The sequence below is a fragment of the Urocitellus parryii genome, chromosome 4 (genome assembly GCF_045843805.1).
Source record: "Urocitellus parryii isolate mUroPar1 chromosome 4, mUroPar1.hap1, whole genome shotgun sequence".
Taxonomy (NCBI): Eukaryota; Metazoa; Chordata; class Mammalia; order Rodentia; family Sciuridae; genus Urocitellus; species Urocitellus parryii.
The window spans coordinates 56,404,242-56,423,298 of NC_135534.1; the positions used below are offsets into that span (position 1 = coordinate 56,404,242).

At 41.5% G+C, this 19,057-nt stretch overlaps 1 protein-coding gene across 7 annotated transcripts in view; it reads left to right on the forward strand.

Moving 5' to 3' along the window:
• Positions 1-19,057, forward strand: part of Ppfibp2 (PPFIB scaffold protein 2) — a 145,462-nt gene that overhangs the window by 66,354 nt on the left and 60,051 nt on the right. For 4 of the 7 annotated variants that reach the window (XM_026415010.2, XM_026415011.2, XM_026415016.2 and 1 more), the window contains exon 4: positions 17,667-17,759. In XM_026415010.2, coding sequence (XP_026270795.1) covers positions 17,667-17,759 — 93 coding nt within the window. Of the gene's footprint in view, positions 1-94; positions 202-275; positions 450-704; positions 925-17,666; positions 17,760-19,057 lie in introns of those variants that run through there. The other 3 variants (XM_026415015.2, XM_026415013.2, XM_026415014.2) reach the window with 3 other exon arrangements.

Consider the following 19,057-nt stretch of genomic DNA (forward strand, 5'->3'; position numbering starts at 1 on the left):
CAGAGAGAGTGAGTGGCAAAGGTCTCCAGTTTGCAGCAGTTGTCTCTGGTGAACAGTGGCAGCAGTGCCAAGGACAGAAAACTCTCTGCCCAGAGCCTGGCACACTGCAGGCCCAGCACCAGAACTGGAGCTGATTCTGAATCTGTTCTTTTTTGGAAACAGCTTTTCCTCAGGGCACAGCCCCTGGTCCGCCTGTAAAGGGTAGGCGTGGGCTTTGGGGCGGGGGTCAGACTGTGTGTGGGAACCAGCAAGCTCCTCCAAGGCAGCACTTATTTTTAGTCGTCTCCCCAGTCCCAAATAAACTGAGAGCAGCTGGGAGCCCGTGGGTAAATGCAGAGTGAAGCAGAGACAGGAAATCGGGGGCTCTCGGTAATGAGTTCCAGCCACTCCAGAAGGGGGAAGCCAGACAAGGAATTTTCTTCAGGACTGTTTCTCTCTGGCAGGCTCTGGTATTATCACTGAAGAGAATGTTCCTGCGAGCACACAGGCGTGTGTGTGTGTGTGTGTGTGTGTGTGTGTGTTTACAACCCTACCCAAGTCTTTCTTTTTCCCCTACCTGTTTGTGACGTTTGCTCCACAGGGCTCCGAATCCCAGCCCCAGTATCTCTGTATGTGAGTGTGTGTGTGTACACGCCTGACTGTGGGGGCGGTGGGGGAGGACCCTGGAGCAGCACGGTCTGGTCTAAGTTGTTATGTATCTAAAGCTGTTTAGGGAAAGGCTGAAGGACACAGGCCAGGGAAGTGGGGAAACTTGAACACAGCTTGGCGTTCCTGAGTGGGAGGGGGCAGAGGCAAGGAAGAGGAGAGGACTTGATCTCCAGCCAGAAAAAGGGCTTTTTCAACCCAGGACTCTAACTGCTGACATGGGTGCCCAGCATGGATGGGGACATTGATGTTTACAAGCATTTCTCGTGGCTGAAGAGGGTAAGTGACTGGCCGCTTTGTCTGGGTCTCTGTGGAGATGAGTGAGAGGAGAGACACTTTGGGGTGTTTGGATTTTGTGTGTGTGTGTGTGTGTGTGTGTTAGGGGGAGGTATTTGTCCAGCAGAGCCCTGTTGTGGCCAAGTTCTTCATGAGAATCTAATTATAGACACCAGGGCAGAAACAGTCAGCTGTCTTTGTTTCTGCCCTGACATTCTGGTGAATGAGCCTCTGTAGAGAAAGGAAAGAATGAAGTGAGGAAAGTTAGTTATTTTAATTTTAACTTTGACTCTTACACAGTCAGAGTCCCCAAACACCGTGACCAGAAAAATATGTCTACTGCTTTTTTGGTTTGTGGACACACAGAAAGCTGCTGCCTTTTAAAATGCTCTCAATTTGGAAGTCATTTAACTCTTTCTCAGCTCGGATGTTATCAGGAGCGGAGGGTACATCTGCCAGCAGAATGAGCTTCTGCATTTCCGGAGGGAGGCTCTAGGGGAGTTGTCCTTTGAAAGCTCCGAAGTCTGAAGCCCAGGGTTTGAGTTACAAGTTGTCCATGCACTATCTTTAGGGGTTGAGTGTTTGTGTGTGTTGTGAGTGAGGAATGAATGAACAATGGGGGCTGGAGTTGCTTATACCTATAGAACTGAGGTGCTCTCTTCTTGTGGCTGACTTTAAATGGCTAAGATATGTATGCCTTTATTTTCATATTGAGGAATTTTAGGCTGGAAGGGCAAGAACAGCTGACAGATAAGAGATTTGACTTTGTAACTGCATAAGGACAGGAGGGTCAGGAAGTGTCCGGCTTGGAAGGGACAGACAAGTCTCTGCTGCTCAAATCCCAAACACGTGGCTGATTGGCTTTTTTATGTGCTCTGTGCAACACTCCTTCAGGAAATAATGAGTTCCTGATGCCGGATGTATAGTGGTAAGCAAGATCCCATCATCTATAGACCTTCCACCTGATGTAGGAGATGGAAGTTACACAGTCCCAGGAAATAACCCTCAGATTACAGATAAGTGCAGTAAAAGGAGCAACATAGGCTTAGGAAAGCTATTGGTGATTGGGAAGGAGGATCAGGGAGCTCTCTTTGAAGAAATAACACTTCACTGAAACCTGAAAGAGCAGTAGGAGTGAGCCAGGTGAAAAATGGGACTGGAGAAAACATTCCAGGCAAAGCAGATGGTTATGTGTAAAGGTCCTACAGCAAGAGGGAGTCAGACAAGATTCAAGACTGAGAGAAAGCCAGTGTGGCTGAGCTCTGTGATGGAGGGTAGAGGCAGGTGGATGCCGGGTCATACAGGATAGTGAAGGCTACAGTAAGGGTGGAGGGCGATGGTGGTTTGAATGATGGGGGACTTGTAACAAGAAAGTGCCATGGGACTCACTGTGGGGTCCAATTTGCATTTTAAGAAAATTATGCTAGCTGTGATGTGGTCTATGAAAAGTTGTGCTGGGAAAACTGAGGCAGCTGAGCACAATTATGAAGATGAACTGCTTGTAGGAATCAACTAGTACAACCCTATCATTTAGCAAAACCCAAGAGAAGCGTAAGAATTCCATGGTTGTTAGTGTCTTGCTGTCGGTGGGGCAGCTTGGTCTTGAACCCTGTTCTTACTTCATCATCTCTTTTGCCACCAAATATGTAGGAAATTATTGTTTAGAACTCAGTAGAAATTCCATTTGTGCTCGTCCTTGATTAGCTAGGGAAGGGAACATCACATTCATTAGAGAGCTATGCTGAGATGACTAGATATTTTGACAAAGGTTTTTTTGATTTTGACAAATCATCTTTAGATTTAAAAAATCTCATTGGCAGAATAGGTAAGAAACACTCTTCCCATTTCTTAGTGTTCATTTCTTTGTTTCCAATTTAAGGAATCTTTTAACTGAGAGGTCTTTTCGCCTATGGCGTGCCTGGGTTTGTAGGAGCCATGTCCCAGTCGCTGGGCAGATGCTGTAACTCCGTACCTTATGCAGGAGTTCTGCCTGTGAAGGAACTAATTCTGCACATGATGCAATGGAAGATGGCCCTGTCTGTTCTAACTTCAAGGGCATGAGCTATGGCTCCTGCGCACAATTGGAAGTTTGGCTTAGGCAAGCTCTAAGCCAGGAGACTTCTGAACCCCCAGGATGGCTCATGGCAAAACAGATATTTTTCTTCTACTTGTATAATTTGAAGGAGCATTTTAAAAAAACAAACAAACAAAAAAACTACAAAATTTTAGATGTGTCATAGACAGTTTTATCACAGTATGTTCTCTGTTTTCTACCCTAAATACTACAATGGAATTTTAAAATCTCCTTTTAAAAATTTCCCTTTCATCCTGTGACCCTGATCAGCACTCACCCTTATTCTGAAAGACAAAGCTCAAGCCCCTGAGCTTGCTTGGACTTTGGACTTTTTCCAACCCAGCCTCAATTTACTTTTTTAGTTTTGTCTTTTAAGTCTACCTAGATAAGCTCCCAAGTATACTCCCTGTATCTTATGAACTTTTATCCCAGATTTTATCCTTCTCCCATCTAATTCCCACCCTCTTTATCTGATCCCATCAGGCCCCTCCCTTCCCACAATATTTTTGTTGAGATTCCATTGCTCTACTGGGCTCCCCCAGCACTTCTCATCTGCCTGGATTACCTCCTCCCTTTCATCATCTTCCTTATGGAAAGCAGGCTTCTCTGAACCCACATTTTTGAAGGTAGAAACATTTTCCCCTTCTTTCACACGAAGGAGGTGGGTTCCACAAGAAGAGCGGTCTAGATATATGTGACCTGGTGCCCTTTGACCAGTACAAGAGGGAATGCCTCAGGAAAGAGGGTGGCACTGTTCAGAGAGGCACAGAGCTGGAGATAAATATTGGCTCAGAAAAGAAATATTAGCTTCAGGGTCCTTGAGGGATGTGATAAAGTGTAATATTATAGTGAAAAACACGAAGTTTGGAGTGAGGCCTGTATTAGAATCTGGCTTACCAGGTATGTGATCTTAGTTAGACTACCTCGAAAGCCTGGATTTCTTCATTTGTAAAAGCAGAAAGATAATAGTCCCTTCCAAGTATATATTTTGTAAGTATAAAGTAAGAGTAATGCATGTTAAATGCTTAGAACAGTGCCATGCATGTAGGAAACATTCAATAACATGTTTGCTATTAACTGCTATTGGCTATTACTGGGAAGAAGAAATTAAAAGAGGAACACATGAGAATGATTGATTCTTTCTCCTAGGACACTGCATCTGTCCCTCAGCTCTAGATTCCTTCCCATGTTCCAGGTCAAGGTCTCAAACCAAACAAACTAAGGACCTAGGAGAGGTAGCTGCAACCTGGCCCACTGTAGGTAGCCAGAGCTCCCATTTGGTTGACTGGTTCTGGCCAGCTTGGCTCTGGTTGCTAAATGAATGCTGACTAGGGCTGATCCCACAATTCATTCTCTTAATAGACACACAAGGTAATTCCTGCCACAAGTACTCAGAGGACCTTAGTCCCCTTGGTTATTTGTATTCTGACTCACCTATAGCTCACACCTGTCCTGGGTTGAGGTTAGTGGATTCAACCACACAGCCATGAAAGAACCTCTAAATATAGCTCCCAGCAGGGTCTGTGAGGCCTACTCATGGCTCTCTGAGCAGGAGTTCATTTTCCCAGGGGAAAAAATAATATCATGGCACTGTTAGCATTTTCACACTGCTCCCTGACTTCCAGCACTTTCAGGATTTAAGCCAAATTCCAACCCAGAGTCACAAAGAAAATGGAATCACCATTAGTTTGCCATATATTTCTCTTTGACTCTGCAGTTGGCTGTGTAGTGAACTAAAGCTGTTGATGTGAGACTTTATTCCATGTCCTCTGATACACTGACCCACTGGACCATAAGAGGTACAAAGACAAATAAAGGCCTCTGACTTGCCTCACACTCATGTTGGGCTGTAGTAGAAGCTGGAGGTGTGGGCAACAGCTTCTGGGGAAGAAGTTCCTACCCAATTAAGAGCACAGATCCTGAATCCATCCAATTTCATCTTTTTGTGACCTTGGATGATTTATTTAACCTTCTGATATTCAGTTACTTTCACTGTAAAATATGGTTAAATAATTCAACATATGCAAAGTACTTATAAAATGTAAGTGTTAGTTATGGGGATGGTGGCATTGATCACAACTGATAGTCTCTGGCTACTCCAGAACCACATTTCCAACCCTGATTCTAAACAGAGAAGTTTTCCAAGCCCTTGGGGAGAACAAAAGTAGGCAAGGTTCCTCAAGAGTTCCAGTGGTCCATGTAAAGGACGATGGAAAAGCTCTGTAAACTCAACAAGCCAAAATTTTATTAGCAGGACCCTAGAGGCCAGTCGCAGAAGAGAAGGGAGGAGGGAGAGGGAGAGGGAGAGGGAGGGAGAGGGAGAGGGAGGAGAGGAGGGGGGGAGGAGAGGAAGGAGGGAGGGAGGGAGAGAGAGAGAGAGAGAAAGAGAGAGAGAGAGAGAGAGAGAGAGAAAACACGAGAGAACACGAACAGGGTGTTGATTTTTATGGGATTAACACAGGATGAGGAGGAGCAAGGTGAGTAAGCTGTTACTTCCTCATTGGCCAAGAGTTCGAACCACTTCAGGGATTGGAGATGAGCCATTCAAAGTTCGAGCCATTCACAGGGATTGGAGGTGATGGTTCGCTTGCCATTCATGGAGCTCCCTATTTCTAGCCAACACACCCAACATGCATGTCCTTCCTGTTTCTCAGTAGAACTTAGCAGCTAGAATTCTACCATCACTAACTACCCCAGCTCTGTACATCTGACTCCTATCTGCTAGCTCCTTGAAGAGAGGCCCTGATACTTATTTTACCTGGTGGGATTTAATGAAGTGGCATCATTACCAGGGTCATTTTCTGCATAGCTTGGGGGTGTTCCAGAGCAGCACAGCCATTGGTAGTTTTGTGGGCTGCCAACAGTGCTTAGAGATCCTTTGACTCATCCCTACATTCCAACCTTGTATGCCTTTAACTGAAACAAAACAAAGCTAAATTTAGATGAATTTTTGATTTTCCCTTCCCTTCATCACAAAATGCAACTATGTTCACAGATATTATTTTTTCAACTTCTATTTTGTGGGGGCAAGATTCCCTTCTCTTGGTGAATGTTATTCCATTTTCCTATACTCTCAAACCAATCCTGTTCCAGATCAACCTGTTCCTTTGTTTCCTCTCTTAGCTTCTCCCTGCCTGTCTCTTGTTCTTGGAGAAAAATGCTCCCCCTCAGTTCTTAGGGGAAAAACCAAAACTAAATTTGGCCTTGGACTTGCCTCTTGATGCTGCCTTATAACTTATCTTCCTTTCACCCTTAGGAAAAACATCTAAAACCTCACCATCTCTATTCCTTTCCCACCTCTCCCCAACTCACCCCACACTGGCTTTGCCTCTATACTCATCTTTCAGACTTTGTTCATCTTTCCTATGTTGTTTTGCTACATCTAGTTCCCAAATAACCTTGCCCATCTTTTTTCCCTAGAATTCATTCCCATTTGGGAATCTTGTAAGATTACTGGCATTCTTTGTGACAAAGAACAGCTTCTCACTTTGTCCTTAATTCCATATTCTCCAGCTATGGATTTTTCTGCCTATTTGATTGTTGCCTCCTCATGTGGAAGGTATAGGCAGTCTCAGGCGCACAAGGCAATTAGCTCTAATGGCCCCAGATGAGCTACAACAGTCACAGTGCCCACTCTATCCCCAACTCCAACACCTTTTTGTCTCTGAAGATGTTTTCAATAAAAATGAGTTAGTATGTCTTTTGGAATTGGCAAAGTAAGGAAACTAAAGAGTCTTCTCTTCTTATTCTCCTCCTGGTTTTAATACCATCCTTTATAGGACATCTTCAAACAAACAGCACTTATATAGTCTGGTACTGTAAACTCCTTATGTATCTAGCCACTTGATAAAAAGCAGGGATCAAGCTCAGCCAAAGCTATTATTTTTGGAAAAGATCTTGGTAAATCAAATGGTTCCTCTCACTCCAAATTTCCCAGGAGGATCAGTTAGGAGCCACACACCAACCCCTTGGTTGGACAACTATGGACTGTCTTCAAGGTATCATTTGCTATGGTTGCTGTGTCAGTCCAAGAAGATCAGAAAGTCTGAAAGGTAGTGATTTCATAGTTTCATTGATGGCTCATTCAGACTGGGAAAACAATATCCAAAGGGCTATTTTTCCATTCTCCTGGGAGAGTTCTTTTATAGACTTCAGATTCAACCACTATAACACCTCTTCGCTCTTTTGAAGGTAAGATTATTTATCTGTGCCCTATGTCCCTGCTGTTGGTATACATACAGCACTATTCATTCTCTCTCTCTCTCTCTCTCTCTCTCTCTCTCTCTCCCCTTAATTATGCCAAGTAGGTGCTCAGGAATAGTCTAGTAATTGAATACATGCACAAATGAAGCTTAACAATATGGATGTTGGTTGAACTAAAGGTGGACATTTAGATCAATGGGGTAATGATAGCCCTATCAGCAACACATAGCCTTGCTTTACATATAAGTGAAACTGTGAGGAGGGCAAAAGGGTCAAGGTCAGGATAGGATCTCTCTTGTTGGACCCCTGGTAGGTAAGGAGGTGATTGTACTCTATTCACACTGCATTTGGAGGAAACTTCTTTAACTCTGTGCCAGATTAGTAGATTTGTTTGACTATTCTATATCTAGAAAAAGTAGAACTTGTCTTGGGAACATTTGGGTTTATAATAACTACCAAAAAGCCCTAAAAATCCTTAACCAAAGAATGTTGAAGTTTTCCTATTTACAAGCACCTGCTTACACTCATACTATTTGATTCTCTTGGTGATGGGTAACCTAACCCATGTAATAGGAATTGACTATAGCCTCTGTGATCTACTTTCTTTTACTTGTTTATTTAGGTCCCCTTATTTTTAGATCTGTATTTTCCAAGTTTCTAAAAGTCTTGCATTTGAGTGGTGCTTTGAGCTTGAGATCTAGCCTTGGTGACTCTGATATTACCCCCAAATCCTGTGCTTGTTAGGCATGGCTTACTTTCAGTTGATTTTCTGGATTTGATAAGAACCCCTTGACTAGGCAGTCTGGAATTAGTACACATTTCCTTTTGTTTTCTTATTCACTCAAAAGCACCAGGCTAAAGGAAAAAAAGAAAAGTTTCCAAGACTCATCTAGAGCCAAGACTTACCCAGTGTGTTGTGTTCAAAATATCAGCGTATTTATGGACAAAGAGCTATCATATGATTGAACATGCTCTGACCAGTTGGAACAGTATATTTACCATGGCAAGGATCCTGAAGGAACTGAACTGAATTCTAGTTCATAGCTTATAGGAGGCACTGAAGGAAATGTTAATCTTTATAGGACCAAGACTTGATATATATACATATGAAGGACTCCCAAGGCAGGAGCTCTGAAAAGCAACTGTTGGCTCTGAAAACCAACATGATGGCTGTAGCTTTTGCTCTGGGGATTTGTCTATATTCATATTTTTTCACACTCTTTCTTGCATACCACTGACACCCTCATTGTGACTTCTTCCTTGTCCCATCTGACTGCTCTGGAACCTACTCTGTGGCCAAGGTCAATCAAATGCAGTATTGATCAAAGTTTTTTCTGGAGTGTGTCAGCCAGATAATGAAGCAGATATGCCCTCACCCAGCATCCCTGAGGGTATACCCGAGCATATGTGAAGGATGCATTCTCCTGGTAGAAGCCAGACAGGGTATAAAGAAGTCATATTCCTGGGATTGTACATGGCCCCCAGTCATGACTTCAAGTACTCATACTCAATTCCAGAACTCTGTGGAGAACCTAACATGCCTATCATTTGGCCAAGCTACCAGTTGAGGGATCAGATCAGAGTAAGCAACATCATGGAATCTGACCAGCCGCTGTAGTCAAAAGATGATAACTTTGAGGAGGACAATGGGGTTAGTTTAGCTGGAAAGCTCAACCTAGATTTGACCTAACTTTTAAATTGGAATAAAAGTAAAAATTCAAGGTTTTTTTTGTGATTGATCATTATTCTTATCGAAATTCTTAATGAATTAATTACAAATGTATATAGAACATAGAACTTATAGTGCATAATAAAGTGCTTATAAGGAGGAAAAAATTATGGCCACAAAGAAGATATGACTCAAAACAAAGGCACCTTTTCAGGAACAATGGAAAAGTGAACACATCACTAGCTTTGTGTGCCAAAGGTGTGATTCCAGAGCTGTTAGCTAACAGTGGGTTCTGTGTTGTCACTTAGGCTTTTAAAGTTTTTCTTTCCAGCCTGAAAGTATTTTGGCTATTGTTCTCTTGGGATGTTGGTACAGATTTTATAGATATTTCTTAGATATTATGATCAGAAATATTGCCTCTCTTGTTCTATTGCACAAAAAGAAAGAGTTAATTAAAACACTCAGTAGAAGGAATGAACTGCTTCTAATTGAACCTTAGTTTTTGTGCTTAGGAAAAACCATTTAAATGATTTCCATATCTTAAGATCATTTGAAAAAATGGTTTATAACACAAAGGGGGCTGGGGATGTGGCTCAAGCGGTAGCGCGCCCGTCTAGCATACGTGCGGCCCGGGTTCGATCCTCAGCACCACATACCAACAAAGATGTTGTGTAAGCCGAGAACTAAAAAATAAATATTAAAAAATTCTCTCTCTCTCTCTCTCTCTCTCTTCTCTCACTCTCTCTTTAAAAAAAAATGGTTTATAACACAAAGGAATTATTATAACATCCTGATCTAAAAAGCATTCCTGTAGTTTTATTATTTAGGAATAAAGAGTACATTTTCACATCTATAAACCTAACTGACCCTCTCTGGTGCTGTCTGAGGTATAACTGTCTCTGTTGAAAGAGTTGGAAGCCTGAGATGAGGTGACCTACCTGAAATTACACATTGTGAGGTGCAGTCTGGCTTCCTAAGCATTCCTGGTTTGTCCTCTGACTGTTGAGGACATACCTTGGGGAAAAGGATGCTCTAAGAATTTTCTAAGTGAATATGGAGGCACCCAAAAAACCTACAGAAAACCTACAGCTCTCAGCCTCTCAGTTCCCACACCTGGCATTTGTACAGTTGCATATGACATGTAAAATTCTTTCAGTATAACTTCTTACATAGTTGTTAGATGTGTGGGTGGGGTGTACCAGGTATTGAACTCAAGAACACTCAACAATTGAGCCACATCCACAGCCCTATTTTTTATTTTATTTAGAAACCGGATCTCATTGAGTTGCTTATAGCCTTGATTTTGTTCAAGCTGGCTTTGAACTCTTGATCCTCCTGTGTCAGCCTCCCGGGCTGTTGGGATTACAGGCATGCACCACTGTGCCTGTTTATGTTCTTATATATCCTTCATTTATTCTTTTTCCCTTTCACCTTTGTTTCTTTTAGACTTTAGCTCTTATATTACTTCTTTTACCTTATTTATTTTTCTATTTATATTCTTTTACCTTAATTTTCCTTATCATACATCCTGTCCACCCCACCCTAATTTATGCCCATGGGCCTGGACCTATTGCATCTTGTTTTCATTTCCTATCTTAAACTTCATGTTCTCTGTGGCAAATAAGAATGGAGGCAAACATGTGGTGGATAGAAAGCCATCCATTGTATACACAAAGAGAATGGGTTCCCTTTTTATCCCAGTACATCCCACAAAAACATACCCTGAGTCACAAAGTAGATTCCTACTAGCCCTTGATGATAATCCTAGTTCTATCTATAGTTAGCTTAGAATTCACAACGCTGTCTTAAAAATTGCCAGTTCATGCAAATCAAGTGAAGATAGTTAGAATTCCTTTGTAATATAGTACTATGTCCAAATAGCAAAAATTCTTTCCTGTAAGTCTCTTTCCAAAGGAGTAAATTTCAGTCAGGTGATCACCCTTTGAGATAAATGCATTATCCAGGATTTTTGGTTACAAATATCAGAAACTTAAGTTTGAACTAGTCCAAGCCCAGAAGGGACCAGCAGGAAGAATCAGGATTTATCTCTGCCTTTAAACAGCATGAATCAGGGATGAGAATGCCACCTTTTTTTTTTTTTTTTGCTTTTGTTTGCTTTTGTGTGCATGTAGGCTTCACACTTACTTCTACTGCAAACCAGATTCTTCCATGTGGAGGAGAACATAGCCACTGGCAACCTCAGAATCTCCTAGCACCACCATTATCATGCTCTGTTCTCAAGTTTAAAGTTCAGAGGGGGGTTGGGGATATAACTCACTTGCCTAGCTTGTGCTAGGGCCTGGGCTTAAGCCCCAGTAATTCAAAATGAATAAATGAATGAATGAATATTCAGAGGAAGAGTTCCTATAGCCAAATCTGGATCAGGGCTAGGATATAAAGCTATCTCTAAGAAGATGGCAGCCCTCACTCATGCCACATATTTATAATAGCAATGATGATCCTGGATTATTCTAGACAAACAATATATTCCATTAAAGCAGAGCCCAGAAGAATTATCTGCAAAGAGCAATGCAAGTTTTTATCATTCATTTTCCTTAGCAGAAGAACAAAAGGAAGTCAAGTAGTCTCGGGTTTTCCACAGCTTATAAGATTTTTTGGGGGGGGTTCTTAAATATTCCTTGATTTTATTGCTAGTTGAAATGCAGCATTTCCCAAGGTGTGGAAACCTACTTTATTTCTTGAGCCTGACAGCATCCAGCTCTCTGTGCATAAGGAGCTTATCAAAGGTGAACTCACTGTCCCAGGGGAGAGATGGGAGAGGTGGGAATGGTACTCTGCTTAGGTTGGTGTCCTTATACAAACTAAATTGCCCTTTATGTAGAAGCTGTCCTGGCTGGAATCTCACTAGTCACCTTTCCCTGCTGGCTGCACATAGCCCTCTCTCCATCTTCTGACTGCTTTGCTAATTACTGAGACCAATTAATGATCATGATCAATTCCATGATTCCTAACTATGGAGCAACCTGCATGGCTGTTACACCTACCTGAAGCCTCTTTTACTTAGGGATGGCTTAGAAAACATGCCTCCTTAGGCCTTTGATTGCTTGAGCTATGTGTAAGGCCTGCACAGACCCAGTGGAGATAGTAATTGAGGTCCTTAAAGGGCCCATAGGATGGCCTGCAAGAGTAAAGGAATTGTGTTGTCATTGTTCCTGAGGACACTGTGAACCATCATCCTCAAGGTTTAGGGAAGACCCTCAATGACAGTTCTTGTCTGTGTTTCATGTTTGCCTCCAAGAGATATGGATTTTAGAGGATGGGTTCCTTGTGTCCCAGACTCTTGAGAGTCAAGCTTTGAAAGAGACAAAAGTTATTTGGTTTCCATAATCTTAGTTAAAGTTTCCAAATTCACTTCAGTATATTTTCAAGATCTTCTTGTCCTGATTCAGTTTTGTGATACAAGAAAGGTAGTATATTTCCCAGTGGCATTCTTCAATCAAAAATGAAAAGAGTATGAAAACATCTACTAATGAAGTTTCACCTCCATAGGGTGTACAGATCACATGGCCCTCACAATATTTTTATGGAACTAACCTGAATTATAGTATCATAAATACTTCTCATCATAAAAAAATCTTATGAGGAGATTGAATTTTCCCTCTGTTATTGCTTTTTAGCAATAACTGTTAACACAAAATAGGAGAAAATTTGATCAAATGCATGTGTAGCACAGTTTCATTCATCAGTCATCCATTGGACATGTCTAGTGTGGGTACTAACGTCATTGCCTGAGTAAAAATTACCTCTTCCTTATGTGCATTCATCTGTGATATGAACATGCTTAACAGGGTAGAAAAGGTAAAATTCTTTTTAAAGTTCACCTGCCATCCCATAAAGGGGAGAAATAGAGTTGGCTTATAGCATTCTTTAGAATTTATTTGATTTCCTTCTTCTCAGGGGAATGTGGGTAGTGGTTCTCTCAATCTTCATTCATGTATGAGGAACTAGGCTATTGCTCTATCACTGAGTTGCCTGAGAGTTACAAGACTTTTTCAGAAACTGTCCAAACTTGGAATCACTCAGGAACTTAGATATGTGACCTCAGTGTTGATCCAAGACTTCCACTGTAATTCCACTATTTGAATTAAGAGAGCAGATGTACCTTCTGAAAAAGTAGAGCAAAACAGAGCTGTGTCTTAACTCTGTTTCTTAAAATGTTTCCCAACAAATTGGAATCACATTTTGATTACTATGTGGCTATTATGCCCTGATAATGCATCCGTTTTATAAAGCAAGGATGACATCATAAAGTGATTGAATGTGTTGGCAATTTAGGCTAAGGAGTATAAGTTTCTTTACCCAAACTCAAATCCTCACCTTTGGCTAAAGAATATTGGCATTCAGAAGATCATTCTTTTTTTTTTTTTTAAAGGCTTTTACTTTATTTTTTTAAGTTGTCCATGAACCTTTATTTTATTTATTTATATGTGGTGCTGAGGATGGAACCCAGTGCCTCACACATGCTAGGTCAGTACTCTACCACTGAGCCACAACCCCCAGCCCAAGAAGATCATTCTTAAAAATCCTCTTCTTGGCCCTCTTCTCAAGTGCTTTCCCAGCTCTTCTCCATGTGGAGATGGCATTTTACCCTAACCTGTTCTCTTCTGAAAGGCTGAAATTTTCTTAAGAAGTAAGTCCTATCTAGACAGTGAAAACATGGCTCTGTACCTCACCAAAACACAAGGATGGCAACACTGTAAAATTTTGTCTGGAATACCATCTCTATTTCAATGCTGTTTAATACTGAATAGAAGCTTGCTGGGTAACAAGTTTTGTGAGAAGAGCGCCACTCTTGAGTACTGCTCTGCCTTGAGTACCACTGCCCAATGGACCAGTATAACTACTGGGAGAGGATCATACCCTTGAGTCTGTTAGGAAAAGAAAATACAAGAGTCACTGTCCTAATTCCTTGAGCAGTGCTTCTAGATTTTAAAATGTATCTTAAATACTCAAGAAAAAATATTTTTGTAAGACACTATGGTTAAAGTAATGTTTCCTTGATCATACCTCCCAATTTCACTTTCTATAGCCCAGAGTCTTCTCCAGAAGATGGCACTATTAAAAGACCACCAGGTGACATTTTGGATACTTTTTCTATTTATTTTTATAGATATGTAAATAACTACGGGTTATATTTTCTGGTATGATGCCACGTGATTTTTTATATCTTTTTTTATTATTCAATGTCTCTAAGTACCTATCTCATGTTTTAAAATACTACAAATTATTCAGATTATGGATGAACCATTGTTTATATAGCCGCTCTCCCATTAAAGACATTTTCCACCTTAAGTGAGTAATCCTATAATTAGAATATATGAAACAAAATTTATGCTTGATCTGCTCCTCAATTAACCTGTAACAACAGAAAGCATACTAATTTGCTATATAGTAATCTGGGCAAATTGTCCACTTGTGTCTTGTTAAAATATTTTGTGCCTTAGTTCCTTTATTTGTAAAATAGGAATAAAAATGGCATCCATCTCATGAAGTCATGGGAAGGATTAAGTGACTTAATGCACATAGTGCTCTCATCAGTGCCTGGCAAGTCTTGGGTGCTACGTAAGTACTTGCTGTCCATTGACAGCACTGTGCTTGCACCATACCATATGGGTTTCTTAGAATTACTTTAGAGCCCCTCTTATCCATCAGCCTTAGACATATTTTGTGAGCATCACACAAAAGCAATGCTTTTTACTAGGCTGTGTTTACTTTAAAGGTGTCCTCATGGAAGTTGTGGATCCAGTTTGTTTTGAAAACAGAAGTGGTTTCTCTCTTGATTTTCCCTTACTGATCCATGCGTCTTTTAACTGACCATGTTCTCTTCTATTGGCACTAGAGTGAATCCAGATTTTTGATCCATTTCTAGCATATGATATGAATTTTAGGGCATATGTTTTGCCTCTTAACTGATGATTCTAACTTGCTTTCTTAACCTTATTTGGGGGTCAGTTATTACAAATGGCTGACCTTCTGGGAGTTTGGATGGGTTGACCTTTTATTATAATGAGGGACTGTTTTGAGTGAGTTTTATTATCAGTTCAGGTAGTAGCTACTGTTCCAGCTGCCTCCACACACATGGAGGTCAGGGGAGCAAAGCAGGGAAAGAGAAAGAACTTGTGAACCCCTACTTTCATTGGACACAGAGTGCTATCCAAACTGATTTTCCATGGGGAACTTTAATTAGTGGGTTAAAGAAACAGGCAGTAGATTCAAGAAGTGACTGAAAGGTGGTTACTTTAATTGCAGGCATATGTCTAAATGGTCCCTTTAAAGGAAGGGACCATTTCTTCCAGCCTGATAAACAGAAGAGATGCTTCTGAGTTGTCTCTGATCTCTAGCTAGAGCTATTCTGGTGGAATATATTATTGGAAACCGTATTAAGGGTGACTGAACCCTGTTTCTGGTGTGAAAAAGTTCGACATATATTTTTATATTTCTGTTTTATATTGCCAAGACAATATAAAATTATAAGTACTCACTAAAGAAGCATATTGCAAGCCACTTGAATACAGCACAGTGTGGGTGGTGGCTTGCTGGAGTCGTGTAGAAGGATCTACCCTTTTGCCTTCTCCCCATTTCCTACTGGATAAGTTACACCACAGTGCTGGGTGATCCATGAACATGCTGACTTTGGCCCTGGGGTCTGATGTGCAGAGTGTCAATTGGAGGTCAGTTATTACAAATGGCTGAACTTCTGCCCACTAAAAATCATCATAGTGATTTTTTTTTTTTTTAGTTTTAGATGGACACAATACCTTTATTATTTTATTATTTTTATGTGGTGTGCGGATCAAAATAAGGGTCTCACACATGCTAGGCAAGTGCTATACTACTGAGCCACAATCCTAGCCCATCATTGTGAATTCTTTAACAGAGGATTTCCCCTGCTATTAAGAATTTCCTATTTTTCCTTGTCAGGTTCTGAGATAATATAGGTTATGCTGTATCCTTGGATGCTAGGCAGAAAATTTGGCCATGTTAGAGTTCCTGAAATATTAATTAATGTCAAAACAATAAACTGCCCTTGGCAAAAAAGAAGTCATTTGTGATTGTTAAGGCGCTTTGTCTGGGGCATGAAAGAACTTCTATAACAATGGACAAAACTCAAGCTTGAGCAAGGCAGGAATAAAAGGCAGTGGTGTGGCAGCAGGCTCCATGCGCCATGTGCCATCTAGACAGTGCCTGGCACAGGTGCCCTGGGAAGCGCTCCTGGGCTCAGCTTCCCACAGTTTCTTCAACAAAAATCCAATGCTTCTCTCATTAGTGAGATGCCAGGGCTTGAATGTGGAATAGTTGGTCCCTATTTCTGCTCTAGAACTGAGAATGACTCTGCCACCTTATCTCACCTAGGTAGTATCTTGGGGAGGGGTGAGATGAAGGAGGAAGGAGGGGTTCTTTCTCACCGAGAGAGGTTGGAAAGCCCACTTGCAATGTTGAAATGCAGAGAAATAGGCCAGGACAAGGTGGGCCAACCCTGGGCCTCTCTGTCTTGCCTATTTGCATAATATTGTCTTTCCTCTGGGGTAGAAAATACCTGCTTCATGAATATTGGAGCATTGATGTCATGGACCAGCCCAGATTATGAGGATAATAACTTCCACATTTAGCAATGACATCTACTTTTTCAGACTACCAACCCACTATTGTAGGCCCCTGGCTTCAGCCTGTCATTTGATATGGAGGAAGTGTCCACTGGTGGTATTGGGGCCAGTTCAATGCCATTAGCAGCTCCTTCTCTCGTCCCTGCCTATAACCAGATCAGACACACTCTAGAAAGTGACAGCTCCTATTTCTCTATGTTCAGAACATTTTATAAGATTCTGTCTCTACTCTGCCATTTTACATTCTCTCCCTTTCTTCTGTTTTCTGTAGTTTTTGGCTATTTGTATTTCCTGTATTTTCCCTCTGCTTAGCTCTTTAAGATCCTCTATCTCTTATTTAGGTTCTACTCAAGATGTTTCTATGTAGCTTGCTTCTCTGTCTTTCTATGCTACAGAAATATGGTATGCCAATCTGGCTGCCAAAGTCTTAATCAGGGTTAGAATTTCAGTGGGAAGGGATGTGTATGTAGAATGATGTTCAGGATGGGCCTCCATGCTGCAAGGTGTGCATGGGCTCTGAAGAATCTTGCTGTGAAAATTCCCAAGATCTGTGTAGGAGTTGTTCCCACACAGTTCCTTAATGAATGGTACCAACTCCCTTGGTCTCAAAGAGCAGACCCTCAATGGATGCAGTGGCAATTCCTGTAATCCCAGCCACTCTGGAGGCTGAGGCAGGAGGATCACAAGTCCAAGGCCAACTTCAGCAAATTAGCAAGGCCTTAAGCAACTTAGTGAAACCTTGTCTCAAAAAATAAAAGGGGCTGGGGATGCAGCTCAGTGGTAAAGTACTCCAGGGTTCAATCCCCAGTACCAACCTAAAAAAGAATAGACCCTCATTGTTGCTTTGACTCTGGCAGGCTGTGCCTTTAGCTGAACCAGACCCAGCACGTCCAGTCAAGCCAAGCACTGCTGGCCTGGAGCTTTGTGGAGGCCTCCAGGCCAAAGGTGAGGTCATCAGGGTGGTTGCACCACTTCCAAGGAACACACCTTTCAGTGGCATGTGGTCTGATCTTCCTTGTAGTAGTTTTGTAATCTGTGGCTTCCTGTTTTGGTAGATGGTTTTGCACATATAATCAATGAAACTGTCTTCACAAATTGCATACACTACACACTCCATTTGAAAGCAGGTAATGTTTTTCTAGCTTTGTAATTGTATTCTTTCCCCTCTCTTTAGTCCCAGGCAAATCACCATGGTGCTGCTAGTAATGAAACCTACCAGGAACGCTTGGCACGTCTAGAAGGAGATAAGGAGTCCCTCATATTACAGGTGGGTGCTTTTGGATGGAAACCAGTTTACCTGTTACCTGTAGCTCTGTATCTTCCCCAAGCGATAGGGCTTTCTCTGTTGGAGTATTCCTGCTCCCAGAGTATATGTTTTTCAAACAGTCTTTTTCTAAAAGCAGAAAGTAACTGGGAAGCACAGTTTAGCAGACTTGACTTTGGAGGACTGTGATTCATTCATTTATTTTATACACCACTAAGCACCTGCCTCTACACATTTGAAGCCTTGTGGCCAGGATGATGACCTGGTGCTAAGAATGAACAAAATGGGTCCTGTCCTTAGGATCACAGTCTTGTAAGGGAGATGAGATCATCTTCAAATCACTAATAAAATGTCTCTGAGTGATGCAGGCCTCAGAGTAAATGCTAACAGAATCAAGTCCAAAGTGTCTGAAGCTAAATCCAGACTGATCACATTGATGCCAAATCCCCTGGAGCTGGTAAAATGGGCTAAGCCTTTGGTGGCTTTCTTGCTTCAAACAGAGGAACTCCCAAACTTCCCATAGAGAAAGTGAGCCAAAGAAACTTTTTCACTTCTGAAAACCTGTGTTGGTACTATATGAAGTTAGACATTCTCACAGGAAGGCTATTACTGAAGCATGAGCTCTGCTGTGTTAGCCTCAAATACATAAATCAATTTAGCAAGGTTTGAGGTCTGGTATGCATCAGACATTAATTGACAATTGGAGAATATAAAGATTAATATCCTAATCATATCTCCTTAAAAAGCTTGAAGGGTGATGAATAAGACTGGCGGTGGAATAGAGGAGGAGATTTGCACCCTACTTTTGTTCTTTTTACTCCAATGATTTTAAAATAACTCATTCATTATAAAATAATTGAGTATCTACAAGTCATCTGTCAGATACTGGTTTTAGGTGCTGGGTATACAACAGTGAACAAAAGAGATCAAGTCCCTGTTCTTGTAGAGAAATAGAGAGAGGCAGGGAGTAGGATGGGGTAGGGAGAGGACAGTAATAAACAAACCAATAAATAAAATATTTCTGGTGGTGATAAGTATTCAGGAGGAAAGTGAAGCCAGATAAGGAAGTTAGGGAAGGCCTCCTTGTCAGGAGGAAACTAAGAGGGGAGCTGTACTGATACTTGGAGAAGTACATTCCAGCAGAGGCAGTAGTCAGTCCAGCCCACACACTGAGGCAGGAGTATGCTTAGTGTGCAGAAAGAACAGCAAGGGCCATCATGTCTACAGTCCCTACTTTGAAGAAGTAGGGAGCATGGCCAGAATTTACTGCACAGATGTTTTGAAGAATGTCTACTTTGAAA